The 18,980-nt window shown below is 39.6% G+C and overlaps 1 protein-coding gene and 1 long non-coding RNA gene across 2 annotated transcripts; one reads left to right on the top strand and one right to left on the bottom strand.

Annotated features, from left to right (window-relative positions):
• Positions 1-2,290: 2,290 nt before the first annotated feature.
• On the bottom strand, positions 2,291-9,793 carry LOC119417126 (solute carrier family 35 member E2A). The gene is made up of 8 exons (XM_037684337.1): positions 9,397-9,793; positions 8,070-8,205; positions 7,764-7,891; positions 7,446-7,566; positions 7,320-7,373; positions 7,180-7,252; positions 6,279-6,424; positions 2,291-2,621 (listed from the first exon to the last, which is right to left on the bottom strand). The coding sequence occupies exons 1-8, from the start codon at positions 9,674-9,676 to the stop codon at positions 2,396-2,398; spliced, it is 1,164 nt and encodes a 387-aa protein (XP_037540265.1). The 5' UTR covers positions 9,677-9,793; the 3' UTR covers positions 2,291-2,395.
• Positions 9,794-15,115: 5,322 nt separating this feature from the next.
• On the top strand, positions 15,116-18,370 carry LOC119417125. The gene is made up of 3 exons (XR_005187131.1): positions 15,116-15,194; positions 18,055-18,151; positions 18,258-18,370. It is a non-coding gene; the product is annotated as an uncharacterized LOC119417125 (long non-coding RNA).
• The last annotated feature ends 610 nt before the right edge of the window (positions 18,371-18,980 follow it).

Raw genomic sequence — 18,980 nt, 5'->3', positions numbered from 1 at the left:
CGTGGCCTATTTATGTACAATTATTATTATTATTATTTTAAGTGGGTGCGGTTTATATTCGGGTTCACTCAATAGTCTGGAAATTACTGTAAGTTAGTTCATCGGTTGTTTAAACTGTGCTGCCGTTTGTCGAAGAGCCTGAAGAGGAAAACGTGCCGGGACACAGAGGAAGAAGAGGAAATAGGACTGAGGCGTAGTTGGAGTGAAGATAAGAGTGAAGCAAAACTTGAAGAGGGAACATCCAAAAGAAAAAGAAGGCCTTTAGATGCACAGGCATTTTACGGGGGCGGCACGTGCCTGTCAAATTTCTTGATCATATTTCAGAAACTTACACAAATTTACAAAGCAAAGGATAATAATTCAGGCAGCACGGTGGTGCAGTTGGTAGATCTGCCTCTCAGCGAGCACGTCGCCTCGGTTCAAATCTCAGTCCGGGGGCCTTTCTGGGTGTAGTTTGCATGTTCTCTCTGTGCATGTGTGAGCTTTCTCAAAGTACTCCGATTTCCTCCCACACACCAAAAACATGCATGTTAGACTGATTGGTAACTCTTAAATTGTCCCTAGGTGTGAGTGAGACAGTGAATGGTTTTTTGTCTCTGTGTGTCCCTGTGATGGACTTGTGACATGTCCAGGGTGTCCCCCGCCTCTCGCACAGTGATTGGGCACCGGCGACGCCCACGACCCTAAAAGGAAGAAGCAGGTAAAGATAATGGATGGATGGGATAATTCCAACAGAAAAATATCCACTCTATGATAAAACATATCAAAAGACACAATTTTATTTGTAGTCTTTAGTAATAAAGACCCAACATGGTACTGTACACATAGTACTGGGTGCCTACAGGATACTTGCAAAGTACATTCAGTGTACTTATGGGGGTACGCACAGTGCAACTACATGGCATTTATGATACAGATGGGGGAAGTGCTGGACAGTTGCAAATACATGCAGGGATACACGGTACATATAAGGTGACGTGTATGAGTACAGGGTACTTCTAGACTAGATGCAGATAATTACTGGGGTACCTATGGGATAATTCCAGATATTTTCAAGTTACATGTAGGCTCTGTATGTAGGTCTTTATGTTGGATATTTAAAAGGTCGTTACTGGCTACGTAGGGGAGACTTCTATAATACCTGTGGAAATCAGGCGGTTTTAAAAAGTGATTAGTTACCTTGTGCATCAGTTTGGCTTTATGTAAAATAAAACCTCACTTTAGAAGTATTTTACCACATTAGGCTCATGACTGACATCTGGATGCTCGTCTCAACAGTTCATGTGAGCGAGCCAGCTGCTCAGCGATTGTTTTAAGAACAGCCTCTGGGAGTGAAACTGCTACGTGTTTGTAGTTTCTGCACTGGTGTACACTTAAGAAGAAAAAAAATGTTCCCGTGTGGGAATCATTTACAAACTCTGTACGAATCGGCACATTATTTTAATCTGAAACTTGTTTTACATCATAAGCTTTTACAGGTTTAGAACAAAGTTTCCTCTTCTGAAATCAGGCTGAAATATTCTGCATGTTCCAACTCATCAGCTGAGGAACCATTTTGACATTTAGAACGAATACATTTTCTCATAGAATAATAAAGTCACAGCCCAACTCCTTTATGTGAAGAACAAGTTAAGACTTGTCCAACGTAACAGAACATAGCCGAGTGGAATAAACCGGCTTAATGTTAATAAAGCTTTGAACTTAAAACGACGAGGCTGGATTTTCAGACAAAAACAGCACAGACGTGTCTTTATTTTGCTTGTTGATCTTTATTGGTCGCAAACAGACGAGAGGCAATATGACAAGCAAACGGTTCATATACAGCATACTGTATGTCAAATTATGTCCATTTACAACAAAACACCTACAGATACTGAGAAAAGGAGCATTCCTAGAATGCAGAAAGTGTCTCAAATATCACACATTATTCAAAATGTGCTAAAACAGGCATGTGTTTGCTGAACAAGTCAAACAAAATGGATTTCAGGCACCAAACCCTTAAGAAAATGAAAATAAGTTAGTTTACATCAGTTGTTACTGTGCTGATGACATCACACTTTATGTTTTAAACCTTGCAGCTTCACTGAGTTACAGTTACTTTGAGCAGCTGCTGTACCACAGATGGAGGATGAGGCAATCTGAAATGCAAATGTTCTTCGCTTCCTTGAAAAAGCAGGAAGTCACCCTGAGTTTCTCCTTTCACAGAACAGTATGAGACAGAGAAGGACGCTTGTAGTGGTAATCAGGCCCAAGATAAAAAAAAATACAGTTTGTGCTGTTCCACGGGGCCGCTGATAGCTTCAGACGCTACAGTTCAAGAACATTTTCAAAAAACTGCGTTAAACCTGAAAGAGAAGGTTGTTTTAATCTGGAATGTGTTTCCTTTGAGTTCTCATTATGACTGAGAGGCCTGGATGTCCTGGTCCTGCAGCAGCAGTTTGTGGTTCTGATCGGCAGCCATCGCCTGAAGCGTCTTCCTCTGGATCTGTCTGGCTTTGTTGTACAAGAAGACGCCGATAAACACGACGACGGTGCCCGTGGCGCTGAGGATTGTCATCTGGTTACTGAACACGATGACGCTCAGCCAAATGGATAGGGCGTGTTTAACAGTACTGGCAACACTGGGGGAGAGCGAGAGATGTTATTAATGGGTTTTCAAAGTGAAACATATTGTAATTTCCAGACTATAAGCCGCTACTTTTTTGCTTTGAACGCTGCGGCTAATTCAAGCTTCATGCCATCAAAACATTTAGCCTCATCACACCTGGGCGCTCACATAGCTGCCCAATACACGTCTCTCTTGGGGGTGGAGTCCTCATAACTCAGTGAGACTGCCAGGTAACAGTGGGGAGGGGAGGAAACAAAGTTTTCCCCCCTTGTATCATATCGCTATCATGAAGATGGCGATCAATGACTTTCCGGTAGACGACTGTTTTTTGTTTTTCTTTAACCAGCCGTGTTACATGCACTGTACAGAACATTTACTGTACATATTTGTGTATGCTACTAGTACATATGTAATTAAAAGTTTGAAAAATATTTCTGTGTAAATATCTCATGTGGACACTCGCGGTCTGCAGACCCTTTCCAAAACATTTGAATATCGTGGCAAAGTTGTTTAACTTCCATAATTCCATTCAAAAAGTTTATCTTTAATAGATGGTAGATTCAGGGCCCACAATTTAAATTATTTCAAGTATTTTGTTTATTTTTACATAACTTGGGCTTCCAGCTCATGAAACACATGAAAACAGGATTAAAAAAATTAGAATATGGTGGAGAAATCAGCCCACACTACTTATCAGTTTTTGCAGAAAAAAAAAGAAATTAGGATCACAACAAATCAATCAAAAAATGGTACTTTCAAAATGATATGTCAATCTTCAAAACTTGGGTGGGAACCCCTTTGTCTTAATCACTGCCTCGATGCGACGTGACATTGAGACGATCAGCCTGTGGGAGTTATGGAAGCCCAGATTTCCTTGATGCTGTCAGCTCTTCTTTGTTGTTGGTCTGGTGCTCCTCATTTTCCTCTTGAGAACACCCCATAGATTCTCAGTGGGGTTTAGGTCCGGAGAGTTGACTGGCCAGTCGAGCACTGTGGCGTGGGCATCAAACCAGGTTTTGGTGCTTCTGGCGACATGAGCAGGGGCCAGGTCCTGCTGGAAGATGAAATCTGCATCTCCATACAGATCCTCAGCAGAAGGAATCATGAAGTCCTCTAAAACATTCTGGTAGACTGTTGCTGTGACCATGGATTTAAGAAAAGCAGAGTTTACCAACACCTGCACTGGACATTGCACCCCAACCGAGGAACCCAACAGTTGTAGCCCATGTCCTGGATGCGTCTGAATGTGGTGGTTTTTGAACCTGTGACTCCCGCCTCATTCCACTCTTTCTGGATCTCTGCCAGATTCTGGAATCTTCTGTTTGATAATCCGCTGAAGCCCACAGTCATCTCTTTTGCTGGTGCATCTTCTCCTGCCACATTTTGCCCTTCCACTAGACTTTCCATTGATATGCTTGGACACAGCACTCTGTGAACAGCCAGCCTCCTTAGCTATGAACTTTTGTGGCTTACCCATCTTATGGAGGGTATCAATGATGGTCTTCTGGCCAGTTGTCTGCAGTCTTCCCCATATTGAACCAAACTGAAGCAATTTAATGACACCTGTGTGCATGTCAGAGTTGATTTTAAGATTATTCTGCTGACATTTAAGTGTGTTAATGGCCTTGCACCCTCATACCTCTCCGACCTCCTTCATCCTTATACTCCTTCTCGGGCCTTGAGATCATCAGACCAGCTGCTTTGGCCGTACCTAAAACCAGGCTGAAGCTCAGAGGACATCTGGCATTTTCAGTCATGGGCCCTAAACTCTGGAATAATCTGCCCATCAACATTCGACAGGCCATCTCAGTCTCTATTTTTAAGTCTCTCCTCAAAACACATCTGTACTCATTGGCATTTAACACAGTGCGATCTTATTTGGTATTTCGTTGTTGATGATTGTGTTCATCCATTTTGCTTTTACTCCCTGACATTTAACGCAGGGTGATTTGATTTAGTATTTCATTGTTTCTCATTGTATTTAATGTTTTTATGTTTTTATTCATGTTGCTGTAATATCTTGTTATTAATATTTGATGCTGTGATCTTTTTTGGTAAACACTTTGATAACAGTTACCGTTTTCAATGTGCTATATAAATAAATGTGACTTGACACCTGGAGAAACCTGTGCAGGTGCTTTGAGTTTAGATGATTAGTGTGTCACACTCGGTTTAAAACATTCATGCCCTGCAACATTTGGGTTGATTTCTCCACAGTATTCTAATTTTTTGAAATCCTGTTTTCATGGATTTCATGAGCTGGAAGCCCAAATGATGTAAAAATAAACAAATAAATACTTGAAATCGTTTAAATTGCGGGCCCTGAATCTATCATCTATTAAAGATTAACTTTTTGAATAGAATTATGGAAGTTAAACAACATGATATTCAAATTTTTTGGAAAGGGTCTGTATATACAAGTACGGCCTATATATGTACAAATTAATAATTATTATTTTTTATTTAGTGTGCGTGGCTTATATTCAGGTGCGCTCAATAATCAGAAAATTACAGTATTTACTAGGAATGCGCAATATAAACGGTATACGGTAGAAACGATAGAAACTGAGCCTACGATAGAGATCTGTCTTCTACCGGCTAACCGCAGTAATGCTGCGTCTGAAGTAAAATCAGAGTTGTCAGTTTAATCGTTACTTTTTTCTTGTTGAAAACTGTGCATAAGTGGTGTTCAAGTGTAAAATCAGAGCTGTCAGATTTAATCTTTACTTTTTTGGAGCTGAAAACTTTTATTTTTTTTTATTTCTTTACATAATTCCTCTCCATATTTGATGACCCAAGTGGAGAATTAGCAACAAAAACATTTAACTAGTTCCACCATTAGACAGCTTCTATGTTTTTAAACTTGAGCATCTGATGGATCAACAGCTGTGACCTCAAAGAAAAACAACACAGCCTGTTTTAGCTGCATGCTTATATTTTAATGTAAATATGTTTGTTGTTGCTAAGATGGTCAGAATTTTGTTCACATGTATTTCCATAACGAGGTTGGCCGTACGTCTACTAATGATTAACTTTGGTGTCATCCTGATTCAAGAAGGTTGTCACAACTTGATCTTAGCCAACACAAAAATGACTAAATCAGCCAGTTTTACAGATTCTGAGCTGAAGTCTGGTGTGGTGGTAGCCGAGAGTTATCCCCAACACATACACTGAGCACTAACAGATCACGCCAGAGCTTTGCTTAAATCTTTGGTACACAGGGCGGTGGGTGGTTTTATTTATTTAAGATTTTATTTAAGTCACACTTAGTGTGAACAGAGTTCAAACAGCCTAAAGGTAAATAGAAATTTAAATAACCACTGACTAAACAGATGAACATGTTTTCTAATTACAACCAGCAGAACCAGAATCACCAATTTTAAAACGTCTTGAGCGCAGCTGGGTGGCTGTTGCCTAACAGGACCACAAGGCACTTGCTGAAAGCAGAAATGGGGGAATGCTACGAAACAGCATCAGACTTTTGTCAGAGAACGCTTTTAAACAACTTTTAAATTGTAGACTTGTTTATAAAACTGCAGCTCTGCATGTGAGCAACATCTTATCTAGGGAGCGCGTTAACAAACCACGCTGGACTTTGCTGTTCTTGAGATAAAGAGATTTTTTATCACAAAACAAGTGCGTAGAAGCATCGCCGTTATTTCCGTCCTACCTGAACGTAACCGGCGAAATCCGACCCATGAGCGCGTAGGCCGTGACGCTCTGCAGGTGGAACAGACACCCGTCGAACAGCAGCAACAGGATGATGTCTTGACTGAGCATGAAGCTCTGTCCACTCTTCCCAATCGCAGGAATGTCCTGGAAACGAGCAAGAACTCAAAATGACGCAGCGTCTCGTAAACACCGATCCTGCAGGGTCATTTCAAATGTTTTATACAGAATAAAACGTCATCTTCATGTGATTTTATGTATTTATGGAGTTCATCTTGCTGCTGAAATGAAAGGCCAGTGATGTGGTTGCCTCTCTGCGAGTGTTTGTTAGGTCTGTCCGTTAGCAAAATATTTCATGAACCGCTGGGTGCATTTTACTGAAACTCCCAGAAACAAATCATTTTATGTACATCTAGTTGATTTACCTCAAGGAGTCAAGCTGGTTCAAAATGGCTGCCACAGCTAATTAACCTTAGTAAACTCAAAAAAGGCTGTAACTCTGTCAGTTTTACAGAAATTGAGCTAAAATGTGGTGTGGTAGTAGCTGAGAGTCATACCTAACTCATACTGTGAGCACTATCAAGTTATGTTAGACCTTGTGAAACTTTGGCCTGCAAGGCACCGGGGTGTATCTAGTATTTATTATTTTCTAGTTTTATTGCAAACTCTATGCATTGCTTCATCAGCTTATCAGTCAGTGAAGAACTTTGACCTGAATGAACTGCACCAATTGACATGGCAGCTGCTCAGCAAATAAGGTCAGACTGATTAATGGAGTCATCCTGCCTCAAAAATACCCCACTAAGAACTACCAGCTTTAGTCCATTATGTGCTCTAATGAGGAGTTTGTAGCTGTAACAGTGATGAAGTGCACAGGAATTAACAAGTGTGTGTTTAGTCACCAGGAGGAAAACCCAGGCAGGTATGAGCATGATGACTGCTGCTGCGCTGGTGTAGAACTGCAGTTCTGGAGGGCTGAAACGAGATAACTTTATCAGTTTTTATGACCCACAAACAAATTTTAAAAAGACAAAAAGTGTACCTAAATCTGTACGTATCACCGCTCAGCAGCTTCTTGGAGAAAACGTTCTGCAGGCTGCAGATAAGAAACGCAGAGTTAGTTAAAGCACCGCAGTCGTGGCGGGTGTGGTGCAGCTGCTGTACAAACCAGTCCATGATGTTGGTGGACAGAGCGGCGGAGAAGCCGAGCATGTTGAAGCTGATCTCTGTAGCTGTGCAGAGGGCCAGACCAACCATGACAGGAAACAGGGACAGGTTCACCCACAGACCTGCAGGTTGAAAAATAAACAGTTAAATCACCTGATTCTCTCCTGGAAATAAACATTTTGTGCATTTTATTTCAGTCAAACTATAATGTGTCTGTCAGTACTCTATGATTCAAACTATAAGGCCAAAATTACATCAGTAAAGATACAAGAGGCCTTCCCTTCAGTTTGTATTCTCTAATTTGTGTCCATTTGCTCACCTGTGTACTCTCCGAGGATCAGCCTGGACATAATGACGGTAAAAATGGGCGCCGAGCTCTTCACAGTCTCAGCAAACGACACGGCAACATTCTTCAGGCTCACTAAGCCCAGAACCACAGTGGTGAACCTAACGAGAGCAAAGTGACCTCACTTGATGTTTGATTTGTACCAGATCTGTTCTTATCATCAACTTTGTGCCGTTTGCAACAGATTCTGCCACTCAAAAGCAAAATGTTCTCTTTACACGCACACGCTCACAGTGCTTCTGTGTTTTTAAATGTTCTGTTTAAGGATAAAACAACCACCTCATGAGTCCAACAAACAGCATGATCATGATGAAGTTGGGAGGATACTCGGATCTGGACTTGTGCTGGTAAAGGCAGCAGGGAATAAACATCTTCAGGCAGCCTATGAAGGTGGTGGAGAGCATCTGGACGGCACCTGAGGGGCAGAACATGGATGAATATAACGAAAGCAACTCGTCAAGGCAGAAGCAGTAATGGAGACAGGAAGACCCATTCATTAAAGAAACGTCCAACAGAAAACATCCCAGGGTTGAGACAACTCCCAGAGGCAGTCCAGCTTAAGACAAAATGTAAACAATGCTATTCAAACAAGCTTATCAGAAAAAAGACGAGGCCATCAGCTGTTTTATCTTTGCTGGAAGGCCATGTAACTTGAAGAGCAGCCTGACCAAACATCGAACAAATCTGTTCCAACTCATGAGGACTGCCTCTTATTTATCCCAACACAACTAACACAATTTATTTAAACTAATTCAAGTAGACAACAAGTTTCAAAATGTAAAAACGGTGCTTCATTGACTTATTATAATGAATAATTCATTTAATGAAGAATAAACAGAACATAATTTTAAAATATATGATTAAAGTCTCCAGAACACATCTGAGTTGTTTTCCTTCAAACTAAAAAGAACCCCCCCCCACCAAAAAAAAAACCCCAATAATTTCTTATAAAATGTGTCATTACATTATTTTTTTGGGAAAGACGTTCAGCAGAAGCACAAAATGCAGAAAACATGTTGCTGTCCCAGAGAAAAAATAAATATGAAGAAAAAAAAGACTTAAAATCAATTTAACAAGAAAGAAACTTTAAACAGAAAATCCCAGGGACTGACACAATTCGAAGTGGCAGAATATTTCTTCGTTAGGATAATTAGAAAATGCTTTTATATAAAAAAAACAAGTGCTATGTGTGTCTCATCGTATGTTTCTATACAATGATGAAATTAGTGCTCTGCATTTAACCCATCACACGTGACATGCACCCAGGTGGAGCAGCGGACAGCTGTGTAAGCGCCCGAGGAGCAGTTAGGGATTGGGTGTCTAAAGAACATGTGGGCATGATGGGAGTTGAACCTGTGACTTTCTGGTGCCACGTCGGCTGCCCGACCTCTACACCACAACAGCGGCCCCTACCACACCAACTATAACGGACATTTTCTATCAGATACACGTGTCACCAGCAGTGAACAGCAGCATGTGGAGGGCATTTCCTTCATGACAACTGTGCCACACCTCGTGAAAACCGGTCACCAAATCCTGTTTTTCCATCCCCACAGCCAAGGTCAGAAACGTTCTACAAAGCGGCAGAAGTGTTATCTCTTCTTACCCAGCATGCTCGGTTCACCTTCCAGAAGTGACAGGATGTACTTGTTGAGGAACAGAGTGCAGAAGCTGAAGAAGTACCAGAGGCCCAGGTAGGACAGAGAGCGCCAGTTCCACACTCCGGATTCTGCCTCGATCATTGTAGTCTCTGTGACCATGATCTTCAGCACCTGCTCCCCGAGCAGGCTCTCACTCCGGGCCAGAACCACCCGCTCCTGACGGGTGCGGAACGGTGACATGAAGTGCCAGAGTGACTTCCTGGCTGACTGCTTGCTGCCCTGCATTTTACCGGCTGCCTCGTGGCCCTCGGGGGGCCCAACAGTCAGATAATGACAAAGGAGAGGAGCAGTCGAGATGTTTTGATGGTCAGTCCATCTTCTGATGCGTCCAGCAAGTTATGAGTCTCCAAGCCTCCCTCTCCTGTAAAAGACAATGACAGAAAACATTAAAAACTATAAATAAGTTTGATGTTCTTGTCTTCTCCACAGATTGCAACGTGACAAACTGCTCACATCCTCAAGTTTCAAGAAGCGTTCAATACAAAAACAACTGGACTTTATTTGTAACAGAAGACGTTTCGTTCCTCATCCGAGGAGCTTTCTCAGTTCAATGAGCAGCGAGTGAGGGATTCAGGTTATAAGGCTGAGTGAGATAAGACACACACACATATGTAGATTTGACAAGTCACACCTCAACACCTTAACAGTAGGGGGTTCTTAACGTCTTTGTTACTTTAATTCACAGATGAGACCCCTCTGTTCCCATCAAGTGTGAAAACCGGCTGGGAATCTGTCTTAAAGTTGCATTATAGGTTTTTGAAAGTTTCACTCAGGTTTCACTCAGCCTTATAACCTGAATCTCTCACTCTCTGCTCAATGAACTGAGAAAGCTCCTCGGATGAAGAGCGAAACGTCTTCTGTTACAAATAAAGTCCAGTTGTTTTTGTATTGAACGTTTTTTCAATTTATCAAGTCCTGGATGACTGAGAATCTTCACCAGCATCCTCAAGTTTCTGTGTAAACAACAACAATAACATTATAGCCAGACAGGTACAACAACAAGCATCTCCAGCATCTTCAAGATCAAAAACCGAAAACAGTGAAAATATATTATTGCGTTAATTTGCTTTAAAGAAGCAAAATATGACATATGAGTCATATGAGTTCAACATTGTAACAATGATATTTCACTAATCACTAAATGGTATAACCATCAATGATCTTAAAGTATACTTTACATCCAGTAAACTCCCTAAAATATGATTCAAATGCTTTAAAAAAAAGGCAGTTCATCCACCTTTTAGATTTCCTTCCTAAATAAAATGTATAGCTAAATAATAATAATAAATTAAGAGTACAACTCGGCCACAGTGTGTCGGAAAGGTTGAGGAACATTCAGTCACATTTACTAAAAACAACCAAACTTTTAAAACAAGTTACCAACAACCTACAAAACCAGTGCAGTTAGTTCAAAGATGATTATATTGATTCAAAAAAATCCAAAAACTTTTCTGACTTTTGAAAACACTACATTTAAGTTTTTCCAGCACACATAAAAACTGTCATTAGAGACCATAAAGTCCATCCCATGTCCTGACTGCTCAGTGGTTTTCAAGGCTTTCATTATGTTTAATCACATATAAATCAAAACATGTTTCATGCACAACTTTCAGTTGTGTTTGAAATACTTTTACATAGCAGTATGCTAGAAGAGTCAGATACTTCCTTGTTTACTACAGTTTTTGCGCATGATAGGAGCAGAAATGTGAAAAATCCTAATCCCTCACAGTTTAAACTCTATACTTTGGTGTGAACGTAGCAGTCAAGGTAGACATCCTACAATAAAATCTAATATTTACAATTAATAACTCGGGACAGCTAACTGTCTGTGAGCTCCTGCTGGGTAAAATACTTCACCAAGATCGTAAAAACTTACCTTTCCGTGAATCTTTGGTTTGTACACACTGTCGAGCCTGAAGGAGAGATTTTTCCAAAACAAGAAGTTGCACATAAAACGTTAGCTAGCCGCATTTACACGCTAAGAAAAGAAGTGTTTCTTTAAGAAAACACCTGCCATGTCGGCCATGCTGCTCTACATGAGAGAGTGTTGGACCAAACGCCTCGAATATTAACAAAATTTACACTACGAGGTTAACTCGAAGCTGGACACTTTACTTTGAACGTGGCTGCTGTTAGCATGGACGCGCAGCGGCGTCAAGTTCTGAAGAAGCCGTAACCGGATACCAGGAAAAACCTTCAAATTAAAACTTCCGTTTCATAGGTCAGTCCATAATAACTTCAAGATTGTGTTATTTCATACTACTGTTTTATATTATATTGCATTTATTTTATTATGAGTGAAATCTATCCCAAATTTATATATATATATATTTTTTTAGCAAAAAAGACATAAAAAAGACCGTCTATGGAAAAAAAGATAATTACGATAAAACGTAGACTTTTATTTTGATGACAAAACTAGAGAGCTTCCGGAGAAAAATAAGCTCTTTTTACGAAGCTAAAATTTAAGTTCTTATTTGTTTGTGGGTTTTATTTGTATATTGAAATTAATATATTTTAATACGTTTTTTTTATGGTTTGGATATACTACAAAAACCATAATTAAAATTTTCGTCTTGCGGAATCACGTGATGTAGTTCTTTATTTGTCCACTAGAGGACAATACAAACGCACAATTCCAAATCAATCAACCTTTATTTATACAGGTAAATCCCATTGAGCCTCGAGGACTCATTTACAAGAGAGACCTGATTTCAACAAAGAAAGATGACAACAATGGACAACAGCAACAACAACAAACAGTTATGAAAAAACATACTACAGTTTTTTTTTTTTTTTTTTAACAAATAGGATGGCTAAAAGTAACAAGGTAACAAAACAAACAAACAAAAAATAAAATAAAATAAAAAAACGGCTAGATTCCAAGACAAATGTAGAAAACTGACTGACTAGACTGTACTGTATTTAAAACATCTAACAAGGTTAAATCAGGTCTTCTCAACATCCAGACGACCTGATTTAACCTTGTTAGATTTTTCTACCTGGATTATTGAGCATGCATCAGGATATAGACAATATGTTTACATAAAATATTAATGTTACGGTTGTGTACTTTGTAAAATCCTGCAGATAGTACTTCATCTAATATCAAGGTGCTGCTGTGAAAAAAACACCAAAATAGAAATATGGCTGGAGCCAACTGATGATTTTTTTTAAGCAATAATCAGACACTGACCATTTCATAATCAGAGTAGAAAATTATCAGTTAAAAAAATGTAGGAAAAAAATAACTAAATTTGAATATGTTCAGTGTTTTCTAGAACGTACACCAAAAAACGTTCAGTGAGGAGGAAGTTTTCCAGAAACAACATTATGAAAAAAGAGATTAAGAAAGAGTCATTATTCTGATTGATGTGCTTAAATAAAAGAAAGTTAAAGAAAAAGGTTGTTGCTGCAGTGCGTGGGATTTCTTGTGCCACACCTTAAAAAGAAACAAACAGGTTTTATACAGTCTAATATACCGATAACTACATTTTCTTAAAGGGTTACTTCCATAACAAAAGACACTTCAAGCTGGTTTGACTGGTTTCAGTGAGAAACTGTTGCTTCTACATGTAATCTACAGATCTGCTTCTTTGGGACAAAATGAAACAGCACATTGGTAGCATGAATGTGCACAAGTCAAATCATCTGAGAATGTTTTGGTCTGGACAGCTGTTAATAAACAGTGGTGTGTGGTGGTGGTGGTGGTAATGAACCAGCAAGGCAACCACAGAAAGCAGCTTGAATGTGCCTTCCAAAAACTGCAACTCAAACATGAGAGCAGTTCTGTAACTTTTAAAGAGCTAATTAACATAATATATTATTATTTAGCAAAGTACACACAATTAAATGGTTAAAAAATGAATTTAGGTTGTTTGTTGCTGCAGCCAATGGGATTAGGATTAATTTCAGTCTGTTTTGTCAAGGTTATAAAATTCTTTTTAGCATTTTGCTTGTCTTTTTTGTAAAAAGATCATGTCTTTTTATATCTTATATATAAGTTTAAGCTTTGATTACAGCATGCAACTGTTGAGGCTTTTTTAAAATAAGAGCACGCCATGTAACACTTTTTTTAACCTTACTTTTTCACTTTATACTGTTTTTATATTGACTGTCTGAGCAACCTGAAGAGTCGACTAACCTGTATAAATAAAGGTTAAATGAATTATAAAACAGTATTCACTTGTTGAGGCACTTTGGCCTTCACAAGATGTTTGAAGTGTATGGTTAGTCATTTCATCAAAATAGTTATAAGGTTATAATAGTTAGAAGGTTTAAAACAAATATCCATAGTTTCATATTTCCTATAGTTAAAATTAGTATTTGGCCACTAACAAGGTTTGTCCTAATCTACATTTTAAATATTACAGGTGCATTTTTCATTTTAAAAATCACTTTAACAATAATTTCACATAGGTTTCAGCTCCAGATGTCCAGTTTTTCCTATCTAGAATAGACATATATATTTCTGAATTTCTAATGGGATTAAAAAAAAAAGATAACAATCCATTTGTTGCAAGTCGTAATATTTATTATGGTTATCTATTCATATTTCCCAAAAATCTTATTGGGACTAGCGGAAACAATTGCAGACATCAGTGTCTGGTTTATTGACTTGCATGAACAGTCTCTAAATCACTCCATTTAATTATTTTAGATATTTGTAAAAACATTAAAGGGATACTTTATTTTATTTGAATTATTTTAGATATTTGTAAAAACATTAAAGGGATACAATTTTAACATAAAACAGTTAAACTGAAAAGTATCTTACTTTTAGATGTCTTGTATGCAAGTTTCTTGGAGGATTTTGTTTTAGATTTCCACAACATTCCTCTGAACAGGAAGTGTGAACATCTGGACCTGAGAGCCCAACATGCACAAAACAAACAAACAAACAAACAAAAAACAACTATTTTTTCTGAGGATGAATGCCACTTGAAATCTTACGTTTTATTGTGGATCTAACATTTTCATTTGATTTGATATCATCATTGCATATGACAATTAAACTTTTGAAATATACAAGTTATAATTATTTTTGAAGTAAAGTTAAAGTTTAAGCAACATAGTCAATCAATCAACCTTTATTTAGACAGGTAAATCCCATTGAGCCTCGAGGACTCATTTACAAGAGAGACCTTATAAAACAAAATGTTTGAGATGTAATTTTTATTAGGCATGCTATTTGATTTAAAATTTAGCCATTTGCGTTGTAAGTTGGTCAGGAGTAACGATATTGATGTGCAGTACAGTATATAAAAGTTCAAAAACGTTCAAGACAAGAAGTATTATGAAAGTATATAGAATGGTTAAATAAATAACACAACGGCTTGCCAACAAGGTCCTGTGGCGTATTGTAGATTGTCTGGTACATGTTCCTCCCATCAGACACAAACAGGAGGAGATAAATGTGTTTGGAATAGTCTGAGTTTATGTATTTTAGTGTATAAAAATATTCATTAGATTTATAGTAAAAAATAAGTTAATAATTGAAGTAACATAATTCAAGTCATGCAGTTCCACAAGTGTCCGCCAGAGGGCAGCGCCACGGTTCAGTTGAGGACAATAACACAATAAAGCAGCGAAGAAGAGTGTTGTTCCGGTCTGCAGTTGTGTTGTAAATTAAAACAGAACTCCTCCCGGTTCGGGGGCGGGGAAGCGGCGAGGAGCTCGCAGGAATGTAAACTCCAGGTTCGGGTCTCGGTAGTTGTCGGCAGGGGGAAATGGACGAGCGAAGGTCAGCAGCCTAATGCGAACGGTTATCATGACAACGGGTCGTGAGTAGCGATGCAGCCATGAGAAACTGTTGGATGTTCCGCTTCATAACACGTTTAAACCAGGCACAGCCATTCAAGAGGCTCCGGGTGAATGAAGCATTCACTCTTAGACCAATGTTGTGTTGAAAACGAGGTTCATGCGCAAACCGCTGGTAGTTGTCACATTAACCTCTTGCTGCGTTGAAGCACGGTGTCTGCAGCTGCTCGCTGCAGTGGCGCAAACACAACGTTTCAGGTTGTCAGTGGTAGTCAAGCTGCACAAAGTAGTTCAGAGAGCATAAAATAGAAAACCAACTCCATGAACGAGTTTAAAACTTGAGCCTGATTCAAACTCTGCCGTGATTTCTCAACCCACGAGTGTGGAAATTATGGGGAAGTCCAAGAAGAAGAAGGGTGTGGGTTAGGATCAAATCTGTCAGAAGCCTCGATAGAAAACATAAGATTTTCAAGTTGATATCATAAATTAAAGATTATAACAGTGCATATCATGGTTTTCTTTTCCTGCAAGAAACATTAACATTTGCACCAAGTATAAAGTTTGAACATTAAGATAATAGTTTTGTCTTATTTTGTAGCTCATTAACCATAAAGCATTCCTTGAAGAAAACATTTTGTCCAAAACTTGCAAATATTGTTATACGAGATGTAGGGGTGCACCGATTGCAGTTTTCTGGCCGATCACTGATTTCCAAAAGGTCTGACCTGCCGATTCCGATTTTGTTTTATAAGCAACACTGTCGGGTCACAATGCACCTTCAATTTTCCAATATTATTTTATTGAAAAACATACCCTTGAACAATATCCTAGAAACAATACAAACTTGTTTTAACTGGTAGTGCTCTGAAATATAAAGGAAGTTCAGACAATTGTTGTTGAAACAAACAAAAAAATCGGTAAAATCGGTTTCTCGTGCAAGTATCGGCCGATTTCCAAAAATTAAGGAAATCGGGGCCGATTTATCGGTGCGCCCCTAACGAGATGTCATACGATGCTGTGATACCTTACAGAGCATGTGTTTGAGATGATTTAGCTCAAACTCAGAAAAGCTGACAGAGTTACAGCCACTTTTCTGTTGACTAATAATAATAATAATAATAATAATAATAATATCGCACTTTGATTGTGGAACTTGAGGACATAGAAGTGAAGAGGTCACATTTATGAGCATAATAAAAAGCCCAGAGATGTAACAGTTAAAGTATCATTTGGAAGAAGCCATAAAATAAATGTCTGCTGGGACTGAAGGCATCAATGTGCAACTGGGTTTTTGAATTCTTCACTGGCAGACCAGTTTGTAAGAATCCAGTTTCTCATCCTCTCCTTGTGTTCTCAACACCGGCTCCTCACAGGGACGTGTCCTGAGCCACCTCCTGCACACTCTACTCACATTTGATGGCTCCGGACATCCAGGAAATCAGATTGTGACGTTTACAGGTGCTGTTGGATTCATTTCCAACAACCACGAGTCCGAGATAAAGGAGCTCGCTGACTGGTGGACAAGCGAGATGGTAGTTGATAGGCCTGTCACGATAACGCATTTTGCTGGGCGATTAATTGTCTCGGAAATTATTGCGATAAACGATAATATTGTTTGAAATTTGACCATAATTACTAATTATGGTCAAATTTAAGAAGAAATGTTGGTCAATTAGTTTTGCGTGTAGTACCTTTTTGACCACCGGATGGCAGTATAAGATTGTTTGAACCGAAGGATGGATAGTGAAGGAGCGAGCAGTGTGTCTCTAAGAAAAATAGGAGGGAGGCCCCTTGACGTGACGTGGACTATCTCTCCTTCCTGTTTTTCGGTTCTCGAAATGGCGGACACTCGATGTGGTTTGAGCTCTTTTTATAGCATTTTTCACACAAAGCTTTTAATAAAATAAAAAAAAACCCAGTAAACAAGTTCTCAGCTTCTTTTTGCAGAGAAAACCAACTTTTTACGCGAAGACACGGGTTTCAACTGTGAATTGTGGAGCTTCGACAAGACGGAGGTTTTTTCCGAGGTCAGCCTGTTAGCTTAGCTCGTAGCTTAGCTTCTTTTAAAGATACAAAAACACGATTTTAGACGGTTAAAATGGATTTTAAAGAGAAAGGGAGGGGTCGGTGAGGAGCACCAGAGTTGAGACTTTTGTCATCCAGTGTCTTCAGTAGAAAGAGAGACACGAAGAAACGATAAAGTCGATTAATGAAAATGAGGTTGATCATTTTAATTTATCATTCGATTAACTGATTTATTGTTTATCGCGACACGCCTAGTAGTTGACTTTAGTGCTGCAGAACAGGTGAAAGCAGTCCGACACCTGGGCCTGCACATATGTGATGACTTCACTTGGGGCACAAACGCAGCTAGCGTTGTCAAGAAGGCCTTCTCTGTTTTATGAGGAGGGTGAAGCACGCCGGCCTCCTGACATTTTCCATCACAGTGTGGAATAAAACTGCTCTGAGGCTGACGATAGGACGCTGCAAACGCTGATTAGATGAGCTTAAGAAACGATCGTTAACTTCCCTTTACTAGAAGACATTTTTACACAAGACAACGCAGAACCAGAAAAAAAACTTTATGGTGAACACTATGAACTCAAGCAGAAGGTGCAGCCTTAAAGTGCAGGCAACAAGATCTTGACATGATGATTTTTCCCCCCTTTAATTAATTAATTTAGACACTGAATGACATTATAAGTACTTTTAATAAAACACGCACCAGCTCCGTTTAAAACAACCTCAGCCCTGAGCTAAACTTCCTCATGATCAACCAAAATGTTAGCTATCACAGAAGCTGTAAAAACAAAAATCACATTCAGTTTTCCTTTGTCTTTAAGTCCATTGTTGGGCCACCAGCAGCCACAGAGTCTAGATCTTCTGTCTCCAAACCTGAGACCGAGACACCAGAATCTGATCCCCACGCCATGTGGACCGGTGAGACGGCCTGTTTTTATTTCAACACCAGAAAACACAGATTTCAGCTTGAGACGTGACCGTGAGTCCATTTGAACGTTCCTTGTCCTCTCGTCTCCTCCCGCAGATCAAGTCCTGGTCGGAGCTGTCGGCGCCAGTGAAGCTCTACTTCTGCTTCACCATGGCGTCTCTGCTGGCGCTGCTCGGCCTCACCTCGTACAGCATCTACAAGCAGCACATGAACACAGACGTGTCCGATGAGGACAACTTTACCGTGTCCATCATTCAGTTCATCGGACTGTGTGAGTACAGTTACTCAGCAGGGAGGCGGGAGCTCAGGTATTCTCAGTCAGACATGTCGGGGCTGAAACCCCCACGTTTTCCTGCTCAGATCATGTGACGGGCAAACCGCTAGCTGTCTGAGCACGCCCAGATGAATCAGTGTGGGTGCTTGGGACGAGCTGGTAGATCTGCTTCCTCATTTTCAACACTTAAAAAAAAATAATTCTTTAGAAAAGAAGTCCCAGTTTACTGCAACTGGGTGTGTTTCCCATAAATCTGACAACGTTGGCACAGAGTGTTGAATCAACACACCAGAAGGAATCATTTGCATTTTATGTGAATCGTTTCTAAAAAAAAGTGACCACCGTGGCTGCATCCAGTCCAAAACAACCTCCTCTTAATCTTCTTTACTTCCTGTTTTAGTAAGAAGGATTTTTCGGTGCAGAAATGACAAAGTCTGTCTTTTTTATTGTTGTTGTTTTCAGCTGCTTTGATTTGTTGAGGAACGGGCTCAACAGAACCTCTGCGAGGTTCACCTGGCTGCAGGTTCTGAACGCAGCCCGGTTGG

Source organism: Nematolebias whitei, chromosome 11 (assembly GCF_014905685.2).
Source record: "Nematolebias whitei isolate Nwh7 chromosome 11, NemWhi1, whole genome shotgun sequence".
In the NCBI taxonomy this organism is placed as follows: domain Eukaryota; kingdom Metazoa; phylum Chordata; class Actinopteri; order Cyprinodontiformes; family Rivulidae; genus Nematolebias; species Nematolebias whitei.
The sequence above is the reverse complement of the archived record's forward strand: the minus strand, read 5'-3'. Positions and strand labels throughout refer to the sequence as shown.